Source organism: Erpetoichthys calabaricus, chromosome 3 (assembly GCF_900747795.2).
Source record: "Erpetoichthys calabaricus chromosome 3, fErpCal1.3, whole genome shotgun sequence".
In the NCBI taxonomy this organism is placed as follows: domain Eukaryota; kingdom Metazoa; phylum Chordata; class Cladistia; order Polypteriformes; family Polypteridae; genus Erpetoichthys; species Erpetoichthys calabaricus.
This window is the reverse complement of record NC_041396.2, coordinates 199,719,981-199,737,812: the sequence shown is the minus strand read 5'-3', so window position 1 is coordinate 199,737,812 and position 17,832 is coordinate 199,719,981. Positions and strand designations below refer to the sequence as shown.

The window sequence follows — 17,832 nt, the reverse complement described above, 5'->3', positions numbered from 1 at the left end:
CAGATGAGTGGACATGTCTGTGGAATTACCCTAGGTTCTTGTCTATAAGCCGGACTCATGTATAAGCCGGAGACCAAAAATCATACGAATTTTTAAAATAAAATCGTATCATAGATAAGCCGGACTCATGGATAAGCCGAACGTACTATAACCTATAACTAATAGAAGGGAGGGAGGTCAGTGGTCTCACTCGCACCCATTTAATTTCTTTAAGGGGGGAGAGGGTGTGAGATATTGGCGTCTCTCTCACTCCCCGCATGGCGCGGTTGGAGCGGCCGGAGCGCGTTCTTTCTGCTCTGGGCGTCGCCGAGTCAACACGCGCGCGTAGCGGTCATTTAAATTGTGATTTTATATGTAAGAATATTTAAATATATATCGCAGATTTTTTGCTGGTTCGCGGATTTCTGCGGACAATGGGTCTTTTAATTTCTGGTACATGCTTCCTCAGTTGGTTTGCCCAGTTGATTTCATACAAGGGACGCTATTGGCAGATGGCTGAGAAGCTAGATTGCTTACTTTTCTCTCACTCTTGCGCTGACTATCTGTGATCCTGACGTATGGGGATTGAGCAGGGGGGCTGTTCGCACACCTAGACGATACGGACGCTCGTCTAAAAATGCTGAAAGATTATCTTCACGTTGCTATCTTTTGTAAAGCTGATTCCTGAAAAGACATGCTGCACAGTGCTTCGCATACTTAAAAGCTCGAAGGGCACGTATTGATTTTTGACTGAAAAACAAACTCTGTCTCTGTCTCTCTCTCTCTCTCTCTTCCTGCTCCTGACGGAGGGGGTGTGAGCTGCCGCCTTCAACAGCTTTGTGTCGCGGTGCTTTGCATACCTAAAAGCCAAACAGCACCACTGATTTGTTTGCTAGAGATTGTTTTCTCTATCTATGTGACATTCTGTGCTCCTGACACACACTCCTTTGAAGAGGAAGATATGTTTGCACTCTTTTAATTGTGAGACAGAACTGTCATCTCTGTCTTGTCATGGAGCACAGTTGAAACTTTTGAAAAAGAGACAAATGTTTGTTTGCAGTGTTTGAATAACGTTCCTGTCTCTCTACAACCTCCTGTGTTTCTGCGCAAATCTGTGACCCAAGCATGACAATATAAAAATAACCATATAAACATGGTTTCTACTTCGCGGATTTTCTTATTTCGCGGGTGGCTCTGGAACGCAACCCCCCACGATGGAGGAGGGATTACCGTATAAGCCGGATTTATGTATAAGCCGATATTCTATTTTTTCATTTTCACAACTTTTTTCCTTAGATAAGCCGCGGCTTATAGACAAGAACTTAGGGTAATATAGGTATAAGCTTCTTTGATTTAACATATTCATCAATATGTTACTTTTTGATCCTCAACTCAATGGTCATTACCATCTTATTTTGTTTTAGGGCTAAAGCGCTCCAAACATACCAGACTTTACAGATACGGAGGGATATGTAAGTTAATGTCTCTGCTTTGCTGTTTTCCACAAAGTACACTAGCAAACTTGTGGAGCATGTTTTTCCCTCTAGCATCCAGTTCTGGTTTTCAGAAGAGACAGAGGCTACTTTTGCGGAGGGCTTGCTTGTTTAAGTTTAAACCACACTCCACATAATAAAAGCAACACTTTATTTTAAAAACAATACTTTACATTTTACAGAATGCAGAAAATATTGTTCAATTTACCAAGTTTCAGATCATCAGCTTCATATAAAACAGACAAAAACTACAATGTATTATAACCTTAATATTCAGTTAAGTTTTAAAATGTATCACTGTTCATCTCTCCATTGATTACTTGATTAATTAATATTCACAGCACTACTCAGTCACTGCATTTAAGTCCATTACATACATAAATAATTATAAAACTTAAACATGGCTACTGTTTGCTCACATAAAACTCTCACTTACCACACTCTGTTATAGTGTCCCAGTTTTAAATGCAGTGCAATTTGTTTTCGTTCTCTGTATGTATTGTGTTGCATTCTTATGCTGCTGTTTAATAGTTTTAACTAGATTAAAAATGGCAGAGAATATAGAACTGTTAGTTTAGCTCTTCCTTTTTTCAGGCATATGTATCATTTTATTATAATCCGGTTGCTCGACCAGTTTTTTACTTGAACTTCTCTGCAGTTTGCTCTCATTGAGCATAGCCCTCAAACAACAACAGCAGGTGCACAATGTAGTTTTGTAACGGATGCCAACTATATCCTCTTCTACTCAATCTCACTCCTAGTCATTTATAGCAGTCACTCTCTTAATCCATCCAACAAATGTCAGCAGTTGTACATTCATTTAGAAAGTAGTTTTGGTTAATACTACTATAATATCCAGCTTCAGAACTTGCAGTAATAAGCACAGGATGAGAAATTGCAATTTAAAAATTTTAGTTTAGACATTGGTCTCTTGGGCATATTCATTTATCTATAGGCTGCTTCTCAACCCCCGTGCTCAAAAATAAATGTCCATTGCAATTTGCGCTACTGGGAATGCGTCAGAAACCGCCCCCATGATACACTTAAAGTAACTTTGCTTCAGACAAAACCCTTCACTTCTATTCCAGCCTGGAATACCTAGCCTGACAAGGACAACTGCTTAACTATACATCACTATATTATATATATATATATATATATATATATATATATATATATATATATATATATATATATATATATATATATATTTCACGGCATTCGAAGTCTGTGTCACAATCTGATTGTGTATATTATATATATATATATACACACACACACACACACAACGCTGCTCTGCAGCACTCATGCGGTCAGTCTGCTTGTCGTTACGTTATCTGCAAGGCTTAGTGATTATTAAGAATAAATAGCTGAAGCTCTCAACTTTGAAAAGTTGGATTTGAATGTGGTTATTTTTCACATAAACATATAGGATTCTAAAACTTTTTCTTCCAATTCATAGTTGTGGTCAGCTGGAGCCTGGCCCAGCAAGACTGGGTACAAGATATGAAACAATTCTGAACAGTTCATCAAACAACTCGGCTACAATCACACTAGGACAAATTAGAAAGGACAATTAAACACAATACACTAATTTTTTGGATGTCAGACGAAAACCTACACATACAGCAACTGGATGTTGGATTTTAAATTGGGGCATATGGTCAAATAAAACACAAAAATTCCATGGAAATGGTTCATTAGTTGTAGTTTGGAATGATCAAGTTGTATTACAAGAGGCCTAACCAGGTTTGGCTCTAACTGTTCAAGTTAGGCATGATGCCTGCAATGAACAAGAACCCCATAAGGGGTTGCTTCCAGGACAGACTCTTCCTACAAAGACCCTTGAACTTAATTAACTGGGTTTGAGAACTTAATGTTATTATGTCCTGTACTGTTATCTCTGCCATCGATCCTTCTCTATTGCTACATGTTACAACTGTGGTTTTTTTTCTGCTTATTAACTGATTTTATGGTATAGTTCAGTTTATATACAGCCTACCATCCTCTAATCATCTTATCTGATTTTACAATCAAATCAGAGCTAGTGTCCATTTATATACAATACTGTATTATATTATTGTTAACTCTGTAATGAGTTGCATGTTATTTGTGGCACTACTGAAAACAGATTGTTACAAATATACTGAACACTACTACATTAAAACAAATAAAAAGGAAGAACATAGCCCTTTAGAAAATAAGTCATTATTTAAATTTTACAACACCAATTAATTAGATGGAATATGAGGGAAATGCCCTGCAACCAATGTTTATTCAATTCAGGACTGGCTTCTGCCAGGACACCATATTATTACCAAGTAAATATTAAGAGAGTGCAACACCAGAATTTAAAAATCGATTCTTAGACATTGTCCACAGGTCAGTAAACTGACAAATCAAAATGCAAAGTGTTTGTATGGTTGCTTGGGAAATGGACCATTTATTTTTTGCAAAAAAGTGAGTGGAAAATACATACTCAGCACCTTTTAAAAACACAACGTAAATACTTGTAGAAACCAGGAAGTGAATACACTAACAAGGTCATAACCTGCAGGGAATGCTTGTACAGAAGAATCAGTATTGAAGGAGGGAGGTCCCCTTCAAAATTTTGCTATTAAAAAAAAAAAGAGCAAATAAAGGATGGACACGACCAGCAGACTAACTGGTAGTAAGTGCAAAAAGCTGATCTATCTTTCAATTTTATAATTCGAAGTGTGCAACATCAATGATTTATTGATAATTCAAACCAATCCCAAATTAATAACTAAAGGGTGAAAGTCTGAAAAAAACATTTCTGATAAATGCTACATAGAGGTATACAAATACATTCACTTTTACAACACATTCTACACTTAATTTTGATATTATAATAATTATGTATCAACTGAATTTCAATACATGTTACCAAATATTTTTCATCAGAAGTAAAAAATTTAAAGTCAGTATTACTATTAATACTGAGACACCTGACACACCTTCCCATCTGTGATGTATCTGCAGCTCATTTTTAAGAACTTCACAGTAAGGGGCTCTTCCTCTTCCGATGCAGAAGACAGCAATCTGTGAATGGGTTTTAATGACGTTCTTGCCAATTCTGCATCCTGAAATTATAATCAAATATATAAATAAATATTTATCTCTCTCTCCAAGGAGACTTGCATCAGACTTTGCCCGTCATCCCAAGAGGAACTCGCGCCGACGAGGTGGATGCATACCTTAAGTGCTCATCTGTCTGGAGTGAAGTTCCTTATAGACTAGAGACAGTGCTATTGCAATAAACAATGATGATTTGTACACGTCAGTTCAAGATTTCAATGAACTTATTACTGCACTATACCTAGACATGCCTTCGATTCTAGATTGTTCTCTTTCTTAGTTTGGGGAATGTTCTATCCTTGCTCCAAGAAATGACGCTGTTGATAAAAATTAATCAATTGGTGCTCAAGTATTATAGTTCGCTTACAGGAGCGATTTATTCGCATTAATCCAAGACCGAGGCTGTGGCCCGAGGGGGTTCCTCTTCACTCACACACCAGCATCGCAGTGTACCTTGCCTCCAGCTAAGCAAGCAAACCAGAGAACTACTTAACGGATTTAAATCTGTTTTTTTTCCTATAATTTGCTCAAACATTTCGGTTGAATTTGCAATTTCAATCATCACGCTGAGTATCATAGTTTGCCTGCAGGAGCGATATATACGTGGTAATCCGAGACACAGACTGTGGGCTGAGGGGAGGGCAAAGTGTGACGGAGCCCTCCTCACTCACGCACCAGCCTCCGTTCAAATTGGTCTACCTTTGGCCCCATTTTAGAATGTACCTTACCTCTGCTATATACACACACACAAATATATATACACATACATATATATTCTGTCACTCACGTGCACATGGGAGGCAGCTAAAGGGCTTGAGTAAGGGCAATTCCGAATCAGACCAGGATGTGGCAGAGTGCACCGACTCTTTTTCTCCCTTTCCTGCAAACCAGTCACGGGAGATTCCACCTGGCCCTCTTGACGTCACTTCCGGGTCCGAGCCTATGGAAGAAGACCTTGCCGACTCCGGCCCCTATGATGTCATGTCCGGGCACGAGCCTATGACTGAAGACCCCTTTGACCTCACTTCCTGTCTTCCCCTTTAAAAGCCTCCACCTTTTCCCTATTCCCTCAGTTCTGTTTTGGACTTGGTTCTGTGCACATTAGTGCTGTGTAACATATTCACGACTTTGCAGCCAAGATACCAATTACACGAGAGGCTGTCCCAAACCTTGCTATGGCTCTGTGTATATATTGTGTATATTATATATATATATATATATATACACACACACACACACACACACACACACACATACATACATACATACATAGACAAAGACACACACACACGCACAGTGGAACCTTGGTTTGCGAGCATAAATTCATTACGGAAATGTGCTCGTAGTCCAAAGCACTCGTATATCAAAGTTAATTTCCCCATAACAAATAATGGAAACTCAGATGATTTGTTCCACAACCCAAAACTATTCATATAAAAATGATTAATACAAAATATAAAGTAACAATACATAAAACAAATTAACCTGCACTTTACCTTTGAAAAAAATCATGGCTGGTGTGAGGGAGTTTCTAAACTCTTGTGGAATTCCACACAACAGGACGACATGCGGAAGAGCGTCCCAAAGCAATGGCAGTCTCCCAACGCTGTAGCAGTTCGCTGTAAAAGCGAATCCGAAAAGATCGCAGACATGCTATAAGCGCCTGCCGTCGATGGGTGATACAAGGAACATTATAAATGCGCAGGGCACAGTACTACTTGGCCACGACCCTGCCTGACTGCTGTGTCCGTGTATAGGAGAGTGGCAGATCCCACTACAATAAATAACCTCTCTGTTGCTGTTTAAACCTGAATAAAGCTGGTGTTGCTAAAGTACTGAGACTCAGCTTCGTGTTTTGGGGTGCAAGACGGGGACTCGCATGTCACAGCACTCACGCGTAAACACACACAGAGTCACAATGCTGTAGTAAACAGTATACGCTCGTACGGATGTTGACTATATGAGTGAGGCACGCTGACTCAGACGGAGAATTGGAGACGATTGCCCACAATCCCGCAGCGAGAGAGAGAAGAACCATCAGCTCAGTTGTGATCACCTGACACTCAGCAGACAAAGCGTATACATACTACTCATATTGCAAGACCTCGCTTGTTTATCAAGTCAAAATTTATTAATTTTAGCTCGTCTTGCAAATTACTCGTAAACCAAATTACTCGCAAACCGAGGTTCCACTGTATGTATGTATACACACACACACATATATATATATATATATATATATATATACACATACACACACACACACACACACACACACACATACATATATACAGTTGTGCTTGAAAGTTTGTGAACCCTTTAGAATTTTCTATATTTCTATAGATTTATTTATGACCTAAAACATCATCAGATTTTCACTCAAGTCCTAAAAGTAGATAAAGAGAAACCAGTTAAACAAATGAGACAAAAATATTATACTTGGTCATTTATTTATTGAGGAAAATTATCGAATATTACATATTTGTGAGTGGCAAAAGTATGTGAACCTCTAGGATTAGCAGTTAGTTTGAAGGTGAAATTACAGTCAGGTGTTTTCAATCAATGGGATGACAATCAGGTGTGAGTGGGCACCCTGTGTTTTTTAAAGGGATATATCAAAGTCTGCTCTTCACAACACATGTTTGTGGAAGTGTACCATGGCACAAACAAAGGAGATTTCTGAGGACCTTAGAAAAAGAGTTGTTGATGCTCTTCAGACTGGAAAAGGTTACAAAACCATCTCTAAAGAGTTCGGACTCCACCAATCCACAGTCAGACAGATTGTGTACAAATGGAGGAAATTCAAGACCATTGTTACCCTCCCCAGGAGTGGTCAACCAACAAAGATCACTCCAAGAGCAAGGCGTGTAACAGTCGGCGAGGTCACAAAGGACCCCAGGGTAACTTCTAAGCAACAGAAGGCCTCTCTCACATTGGCTAATGTTCATGTTCATGAGTCCACCATCAGGAGAACACTGAACAACAATGGTGTGCATGGCAGGGTTGCAAGGAGAAAGCCACTGCTCTCCAAAAAAAAAAAAACATTGCTGCTTGTCTGCTGTTTGCTAAAGATCACGTGGACAAACCAGAAGGCTACTGGAAGAATGTTTTGTGGACGGATGAGACCAAAATAGAACTTTTTGGTTTAAATGAAAAGCGTTATGTTTGGAGAAAGGAAAACACTGCATTCCAGCATAAGAACCTTATCCCATCTGTGAAACATGGTGGTGGTAGTATCATGGTTTGGGCCCGTTTTGCTGCATCTGGGCCAGGATGGCTTGCCTTCATTAATGGAACAATGAATTCTGAATTATATCAGAGAATTCTAAAGGAAAATGTCAGGACATGTGTCCATGAACTGCATCTCAAGAGAAGGTGGGTCATGCAGCAAGACATGACCCTAAGCACACAAGTCGTTCTACCAAAGAATGGTTAAAGAAGAATAAAGTTAATGTTTTGGAATGGCCAAGTCAAAGTCCTGACCTTAATCCAATCGAAATGTTGTGGAAGGACCTGAAGCGAGCAGTTAATGTGAGGAAACCCACCAACATCCCAGAGTTGAAGCTGTTCTGTACGGAGGAATGGGCTAAAATTCCTCCAAGCCGGTGTGGAGGACTGATCAACAGTTACCGGAAACGTTTAGTTGCAGTTATTGCTGCAAAGGGGGGGGGGGGGGCACACCATATACTGAAAGCAAAGGTTCACATACTTAACATACGCCGCATAATTATTTATTGATGGGTGAACACTTCCTGAATGACACAGTTGTCCAAATGGGGTGGGTTTGAGGATACAACTGTGAGTGAATGAAAAAATGGAACTCTGGAGAGAGCAACATACAATTGTCCGTGACTGAAAACTGGGCTTGGCAGATCCAGGCATATTGTTTTGAAAGTTTGTCCCTGTGCCTTATTAATTGTCATTACAAAGGCCAATCTAACAGGAAATTGTCTGCGTGTAAAAGTAAAAAGGCAAATTTGAATCTGATGGGGTCAGGGATATCCAGGGAATAAGGACAGTTTGTGAGGTAGGAGCTGCGATAGTTTTACACTCCAGTACATTTCAGTGAATGCTGGTAACAGTCCATCTAGTGCCATCACAGAGACTTCTTGCTGGCATGAGGTTTCTGAGAAGCATGACGACTGAACCTATCTTAATTTTGAGTTTATGCGGAGGCATGCCAGTAGGAGTAAGACTTAAATTCTTCGGGGAATGAAACTTGATCTGCGGGATCGTCTGTGACGATGGAGGCAACGCTGGTGAAAGTTACTTCGTCAGTTGGGATAAGTTTCAGTACTTGTTCATTAAGGTGTAGTGAGTCTTCATTGGTGACGCGTAATATAGCTCGCGTACCGAGTTGTTCCGGAGTCACAGTTGAGAAGTCGATGTCGCCATATAGTTGTTGAACGGGATCAGAAATAAAAGGAAAACAATGTGAAGGTAATGGACGTGGGAGGAGTGTTAGAGTTGGAGGGCGGGGCTCTGTCATGCGTGCTATGGTCGGCTTCTTAGTGAATTGTTGGTGGCCGGGGCTCTGTCTTGCTTGCCATGGACTTAGTGAATTATATATATAGATTCTAAAGGGTTCACAAACTTTCAAGCACAACTGTATATACAGTATGTATATGTGTGTATACACACACACACACATATATATACATACAAATTAACACACATCTGTAAAACCCCAAAAAAAGATGCTTTTATTATTAAAAAAAAAAAAAAAGGGTGGTGCAGCAATTATATAAATAACTTTATTTCAATATTTTTAATTGCTTTATTTTCCAACTAAGATGTGTAGAAATCTAAGTAATCAATGTAGACCTCACTGTATGCAGTGCACCATCATGTATTTTGCATGTTTTTTTTTGATTCACCATCTGTTGGAATGACAAATACAACGTATATAATATTTCTCAGTTATCTGCCAATTTGTATTGAATTTATAAAAGCAGTGTTAATGTTTGTGATGTGCCATCTCTACAAAAGACAAACGAAATGCATTATTACAAATGTTTGCAATGTGGCATCTGTTGGAATGACAGACGAAGCAACTGGACAGACACACAGACACTTATCTTTCAATTAAGGTGGATAGTTTTATTTACTAAAGTAGTATTTAGGTACCTTTATCTCTGTTATTTTTTTATCTCTTGTAAATGAAGTACTGTAACAAAAAAAACAAAACTGGAGAACGATAGATAAAGATCTGTTACCTCCACACCAGCAATAACATATTAGGAGGAATATAATATCACTTACCGACAGTTTATCATACTCCGTATCAGAGGATAAACTTGAAGTTGGACTACCAGGACTAAGTGAAGCTAGATTTGATTCAGTCAAAGTGTGGGTTTTATCTGGCACGTATAAAGTCTTTAAAAAAAAAATATATAAAAGTCATACAATAAGTCAGTACATGAAACACAGAAACTGTAACTATATGACAAACTCAATGCTTACCTGCCCTGGACAAATAGTATGAGAGAAAAGGTGGTTTATTTCCACAAGTCTGTTTGGGGTAATGTTAAACTTCAATGCAATACAGTTAAGAGTATCATCAGGGCCAGCCTGTACAAGAAAAGACATACCAATTACCTTTGTCAAACGCATACATCTAAACCGTTTAGATTACTAGTATATTTTTCTTATAAAACTGATTTTAAACATAAAATCAACATTTCCCTAAATAGTACATGTGACATAGTAGTCAAGGCTTTGGACTTCAAACCCTGAGATTGTGTGTTCAAATCCCACTACTGACACTGTGTGACCATGAGCAGATCAGTTCATGTGCCTGTTCTCCAATTGGAAAAAACAAAAGAAATGTAACCAAATGCATATGAAATGTTGTAAGTTGCCTTAGATAAAAGCGTCTGGCAAAATATAAGTAGTAATAAAAATACCTTCAATTTAAAAAAAAAAAAAAAATAGGGAAATTCAGAAACGTTATAAATCAAGGGAAACCACTGGGCACTTCTCCCCATGTTTGTGTTATTTACCAAATGGCATTTCTCCTTTGGAAGGTGGTTCATATTACTCTGTTGAAAGTGAAAGTCACTAGTATATTGTAATAAAGCCAAATGTCAAGCATCCAACAAACTCATTTCTGACAACTCTTCTCTATGCCACAGATACCACACAAACAAAAGCCAAAAAACCTTTGCACAATACCTGTGGGTCTAGGAAGAGACTGAGGTCAAAATGTACATCAATAGAAAAAAAAGAAAGATTCCTATTATATACTGCAAAATAAAATGAATTCCCCAGTGCCTTAACTGGTGGCCTGGAATGAAGTAATGCAGGTTCCTAAACTGTTTCTCACCAGTCTCCTATAAGTTCACAAGATTATTGTGTTGTGTGTGGAAGAAAAATTAGACTTAAAGGTCACAGTCATTTAGGATAAAGTGTTTTGATATGCTTTCCATATTAAAACAGCATTCATCTTAAAGAAACAGCACGAAGCGTTAAACCTGTTTAGGCATATCAGGAAACTAGATAAAGGTCAAGTGAAGAACAGAGGCAAAAATGAAATACACAAAATGTACCGAAAACTATAACTAAGAGATCAGATGACCTGTATTCAACAAGATTAGACAGTTGTTACACACACCAAAATTTCAAGGGTGGTAGCTCAGCCCAAATGTTATAAGAATAATAAGAACATTGACTTACTTTATATAGATCACTTGGGTGTAAACTAATGAATCAACCAGAGTAAATGTATGCATTGATAAACACTATGTAAAATTAAATAGTTTATAAAATTAACCTGTATCCTTTGTTTCTCTGACCATTCTGATCATGTTGTAGTAGAATGTTCCCTGTACAAGCATTAGCTGAAGTGTAATAAAATGACGCTGATGGCCAACCTTTTCTCTTACTTGATTACTGACTCAAAAGATTTTTTTTTATCAAATTTGTTCCACTTGAGGACATGTTCCTTTCTTTAATTAAGATGTTGGTTTCTATTACATGCGTTACAAACAACATTGCTCTCTGAAAGTACACACTTTAGATACCTGTAAACAATAATGGCTATATAACAGAAAAGCCATTATTACATTACAAATAAAAAATTTCATTTCTTGATACTCGTCAGTATATGCTATTTTGTTATATACATATACACACACGCACGTGCGCACACACGTGTTATATATAACACTTGAATCCCTGAAGCCTACGATAAAATTTGTAATGCCGGGCCACCTTAAATTCCTTCGCACCTCTTCATCAGCGCCTTGGTTTTCCAAATGTGTCAATCAGCATAAGTAGCAAGTAACCTGCTATCCCATCCCCCACCGACACAGCTGAAGTCAGATGCAAAATTCTCAGAGTTCAAGTCTGTTTATCTGGGTATGAGGTGTCTGGAATTGTATTGGGTAAATAATATATGGTTATTTGAAATACATTTTGTGTGTGTTCCGTGTCTACAATGATCTGGGTAAATGTAGGATGACAGGAAATGCGAGGCAAGAAATGCTATACACCTAACTAAAACAGGAACTTTTTTCATGCTGTAGTAATACTAACAAAATGCTGATGTGGGGGTGGTACGGTGGCGCAGTGGTAGTGCTGCTGCCTCACAGTCAGGAGACCTGGGTTTGCTTCCTGGGTCCTCCCTGTGTGGATTTTGCATGTTCTCCCCATGCCTGCATGGGTTTCCTCCGGGTGCTCCAGTTTCCTCCCACAGTCCAAAGACATGCAGGTTAGGTGCATTGGCGATCCTAAACTGTCCCTAGTATGTGCTGGGTGTGTATGCCCTGCGGTGGTCTGGTGCCCTGCCCGGGATTTGTTACTGCCTTGCACCCTGTGTTGGCTGGGATTGGCTCCAGCAGACCCCAGTGTGTTAGGATATAGCGGGTTGGATAATGGATGGATAGATAGATGCCGACGTGAAGTGTATAAGGTGTAAAGACTGATGTCCAAATAAAGACTTTCACAAAAGATATAACAAAACAATTGTGCTTTTATTCAAGAATATAACCAAAGAAAAAGAAATCATTCAACTTACTTGTTGCTGTCAATGAGTAAACACCCAAGCCTATATATCAAATCGGCATAAAGTCGATCCGTCTGCTTGGCTGGTGCAGAGGTAAGAACTGCTTCCTCGGAATTAAGAGGTTGCAGGTTCGAGCCCTGGTTCTCCCCATGTTGTGAGCAGCTATTATTATTACTATTATATAATAAAAAGATACATTTGATTTGAGTCTGTAACACCTGGAAGGTTGCTGATTCAAATCCCGTCCTACGCTGTTGGGGTCTTGAGCAAGGCCTTTAACCTTAAGATTGCTCCAGGGGTGCTGTACAATGGCTGAACCTGCACTTCGACCCCCAAAAGTCATGAGCAAAGACAATTTTCTCTTGGGGATTCACAAAAGTACAGTAATCCCTCGCTACTTCGCGGTTCACTTTTCGCGGATTTTATATGTAAGCATATCTAAATACATAACGCGGATTTTTCGCTGCTTCGCGGGTTTCTGCAGACAATGGGTCTTTTTACTTGCTTCCTCAGTTGGTTTGCCCAGTTGATTTCATACAAGAGATGCTATTAGAAGCTACTAGGGATGCACCGATACCACTTTTTTGGAAAACGAGTACGAGTACTTGCATTTCAGTACTCGCCGATACCGAGTACTTGCCGATACCGAGTACTTAATAAAAACATGATTTAAATTTACAGGTAACAGCTTTAGTCATATAATTTAACAAAAAAAACAAGAAACTCTCGTCTATCCACTGGGAGGTTAGGCTAATTAGCGACACGGGGCTAACACTGCTTGTCCAAATATCCGTTGTGAAACTAAACGCAGAGGAGGTTTGCAGTAGGCTGTGGATATGTTTTTTCACGGAGTCGTGTAGTTTAGGCAGCTCCGTGTCAGTCATGTAGCGGCGGCTTGGGATATCATATCTGGGCTCCAGCACATGGAGGAGACGCAGGAATCCCACATTTTCTACCTCCGAGAGTGGCTGGTCACTCAATGCAATGTACTCGATAATTGCCTGTGTTATTTTCACAGCACGTGGATTGTCTCTGGACATTTTCTCTCGTCTTGCAAGAGTTTGCTGCAGCGTGGGTTGTGTTGGTTTAGAAGCGTGGGTAAACTCTTTGTACTCGTTGTCGTGTTGGGATTTTAGGTGCTTGATTAAATTACTTGTGTTAAATGCGCTACCTTTTGAGCCTCCTCTGGACAATTTCGCTGAGCACAATTTGCAGTCCGCCTTTGTTTTGTCGTCTTCATTCACTTTGAAATAGTTCCACACGGCTGACATGTCTCGCCTCACCTTGCCTTCTCCCCGCTCTGAGCTGCAGCCGGGGCCTGGGGGCGGGCACTCGGCGCCTGTGATTAACCCCTTACACGCCACTCAAACATAGACATTTCTCAGACCGTGGTATCGGTCCCCAGTATCGGGGGACTTTTAACGAGTACGAGTACTTTAGAAAATGTGGTATCGAGGCCGATACCAGATACCCGTTTCGGTATCGGTGCATCCCTAGAAGCTACCCAATCAGAGCACGCAGTTAAGTTCCTGTGTGCTGCTGATTAGCTCAGCGACGGAGTGTTGCATTAACCAGGAAGTCTCATCTCACTCATTCATCATTAACGTGCTAATGCTTCAGGGGCTGTGTCCAAGCACCAACAGAAGATGCAAATGATTGCAGAAAAGGTAAAAGTTTTGCATATGCTGAAGGAAGGGAACAGCTACACCGCTGCAGGACATCGATTCTTTTTATTTAAAAAGGAGGAAAAGCACATAAGATCTACGGCCGCAGTGTCCTTTAACCAGAGTGCAAAACGAGTTGCAAGTGGACGTGATAAGGCAATAGTCTGGATGGAATCTGCTTTAGGAATCTTTGCAACAAGGTCGACGACGTCATGACCACCTACAAGCTGCTATGTGTACTTCGCTATACAGTAAGTGTAAACTTATCTACCGATTTCATTTTGCTTAGCAGTTGTCCCTGTTTTTAATAGAGTAAATGGTGGGTTGTAACCAATACAGGGAGGGTTTAAAAATGTCCAAATACACGTTAAATAATTAAATAAATATAGTGTCCCTACTTCGCGAAAATTCAGTTATCGCGGTCAGCCTTGGAACCTCTCCCCCGCGATAAGTGAGGGATTACTGTATATCAAAATAAATTTTAACTTTTGTTTTTTTTTATTACTCATTATTATGCAGAATTGTAATAATAATTGTAATGAATCATAAGCATTAAGCGATTGATTTAAAAATACGTATAAATTAAACAAAAATTTTAAAATAAATACCAAAATATAATGGTTACAGTATACTGACAGTTTGTCATTACATATATAACAACATTTGTTATTGAGTTCAACTATGTTGTTTACTCAACAAAAGATAAAGATGGATTATGGCCAACTTGTATTCTTGCTTGTAATGTATACTGAAAAAATGTATACTACTATAGCTCTCAATAAGCAACATTAATGTAAAAAATACAAGATATTAGATGATCGACACATTAATTATTCTCTACTTATTAATTGGGGACTACTAATAAATCATAAAAAAAAACTTTTATAATTTAAGGGAAATAAACTACAATATCCTCTTTAATAAAACCCCTGTGTGCGTCCATGTGTCCGTGTGTGTGTCTTCTGGTGATGTGCGCATGTGCGGGGCACTCTTTAATAAAGGACACCATTGCTGGGGAGAGTGCTGATTGGGAAGTCGCGGCCGCGCACATAAAATACGCTGCTGAGGAGACGCCACATATACAATAATCAGCTGCACGCCAGCACAGATTAAAATACTCGCTGGGGAACTGCACAGTACTTGCTGGAGAGACGCCATAGGCACGATTATCAGCTGCACACCACAATCAGTTGCTGGGGAGACTCTGCTGATTGCCCACTGTTGTGACAGAAAATTAAACGCATATTACGGACATCAAAGCCAGTATTACTGTCAGAGAAAATTACAGGCATTTACGGAAATACAAACCAGTATTACTGCGAGAGAAAATTAAAGACACACAATACAGTGATGCATATTACAGCCACATACAAGCCAGTATTACCGTAAGAGAAAATATTACGGACGTACAAGCCTATAGTACCGTGACTATCTACTAACAACATGCCACCCAAAAAAGAGGACACGTCAAGTAGGACAAAGGACACAGACAATCAAATCCTATATAAGCAACATCTCCTGGAAGAACGGTCAGCTCAGCAAGTAAACAACAAAAGAAAGGCTGAAAGACAAAGAAAAATACGAGCAAATAGATAAATTTAAGAAAAAGAAAATGAGCGTCAGAAAAACACTAAAAGAGCAAGACTCAGAAGAGCAAACAGATCTATAGAAGAACATGAAAACGAGCGTAAAAAAATTCTCAAAGAGAAAGACAAAGACGAGCAGATAGATCTATTGAAGAAGAGGAAAATGAGCGTCAGAAACATGCCAAAACACACAGAGCTAAGAGAGCAAGTCGAAAACGAAAATCACTGCGTCAGCAACAAGCTAAAATAAAGACAGGCAGGATAAGAGATCTTCAAACAGACACCACACATCAATCAACAGCCACAGAGGAGAGGATAAATGTAATATTAATTATACTTACTGTATTGTCATATACGTTTCTATTTTATTTTTATTATTATTTTACTTTAAGCTTCTTGCAAAAATATTTGAAAAAAAAAAAAAAAAATTAAGACAAGAAACAGAATGAGGTCAAGGCCCCTTGCCATTTAATATAGACTGTTCCTACTAATGTTTATGCACTACTGTTCTAGCGCCCGTTATTGTAACGGGCTTAATGTCTAGTATTAGTATAACACAACATAACATTCTTGGACCTATTTAAATTCAAGGTCATAATTAAATACCACTAAAAGATCTAAAGCAATGATGATAAATGCTTTTGAGTTTACACTAATCTCCTTACAATATTTTCACAGCATGATTATACTTTAATTTTTTAAAAGGAGGCTTTAAAATTTTTTAAAAGGAACTTTTTCATCCGAGGTGATACATGTGGACGATTCACACTTCCAGTGACCTGGTTTGAAATTCTAGCTGGCTTGCTTTTTATTCATAGAGAAATATATTCTCCTTAATTCTGTGTTTTTTTACCTTCCCAAATAATCAGGTTATCTCACAAATATATGTGCACCCTACAGTGAATGATAATCTAAACTAGATGGGTAAGTGAGTGTGCCCTATGGTATATTGGAATCCCATCTAGAACTTGTTTATACACTAGAGCCAGAGTCAGAATTGCTAGTTTTCTGAAAAAATGATAAAGTAAAATATTCAACAAAGAGACAAAGGTGCAACATTACAATACTTAAAAGTTTTATGATGTTTGTTTGTCTGTTTTACTGAGGTCTTACTATTCTTATATTAAGTGTATACTCAAAAGATGAAAATGCAATGTATTATCCAATGTATTATTTCATGATTTGTATTTTCAAATTTGATGGAATGTGCCTTTTGAAATGCAAGTACTGTTATCTTTTGGATAAAGATGTATTGTGATATCCATGTTTGTTTTCATAAAGATACTGTATACTGAAACATGCTGAACTCAAACTTACTAATAAAATGCCCTGGATTGTGAAAATACAATACATACAATGTGAGAGCTAGCCCGAACACCATCAAATAAACACCAGCAGGTTTATAAAACACACGTTTATTACAAATTACCCCAACACAGTCCTGCACAGCCCACAGTGCTTCCGCACCAATCACCCCAAATTACAGGCTTTTAAACGTCCGTGGGCCGCCTTTCTCTCCGTCGCTGGAGTTTCGTCCTACTCCAGCACCCTACTCTCACTGCATGACTGTAGGAAGGCGGCCCCTTTTATAGTCACCTGGATGTGCTCCAGGTGCTCGTTGATGTCCTTCCAGTGGCACAAGTGCCGCATGAGCACCCAGAAGCACTCCTGGAGTCCTTGGAAGGTCCTCCCTCCACCTTCCCAGGTGTGGCAGAAGTGCAGATTTCCCAGACTCCACGATGCTCAGGGCGCCCCCTGGCGGTGGCCACGGGTCAAAATGGGTTTGAGCCTCCTCACTCCGTCCCCGTGGTCCCCTCACTATCCAGGGCGGTTGCCCCCTTGTGGCCCGGGGGACGTATAGACCGCCTGCCAGTCCTTTGAGGCGTCCCGGCTGGGTCTGGCCCCCAGCCTCCTGCCACAACTGGTTTAGGCTTGTTATGTGTAAAATTTTTGTTTGCATGTCATCTCAAAATAGTGATAGTAATACTAATTGTGTGTGTGTTTGT

At 39.2% G+C, this 17,832-nt stretch overlaps 1 protein-coding gene across 5 annotated transcripts in view; it reads right to left on the bottom strand.

Moving 5' to 3' along the window:
* Positions 1-17,832, bottom strand: part of LOC114648559 (nuclear receptor coactivator 7-like) — a 193,516-nt gene that overhangs the window by 53,696 nt on the left and 121,988 nt on the right. For all 5 annotated transcript variants that reach the window (XM_051924804.1, XM_028797654.2, XM_051924803.1 and 2 more), the window contains 3 exons: positions 10,035-10,142; positions 9,834-9,947; positions 4,451-4,576 (listed from right to left, as the gene is read on the bottom strand). In XM_051924804.1, coding sequence (XP_051780764.1) covers positions 4,451-4,576; positions 9,834-9,947; positions 10,035-10,142 — 348 coding nt within the window. The remainder of the gene's footprint in view (positions 1-4,450; positions 4,577-9,833; positions 9,948-10,034; positions 10,143-17,832) is intronic.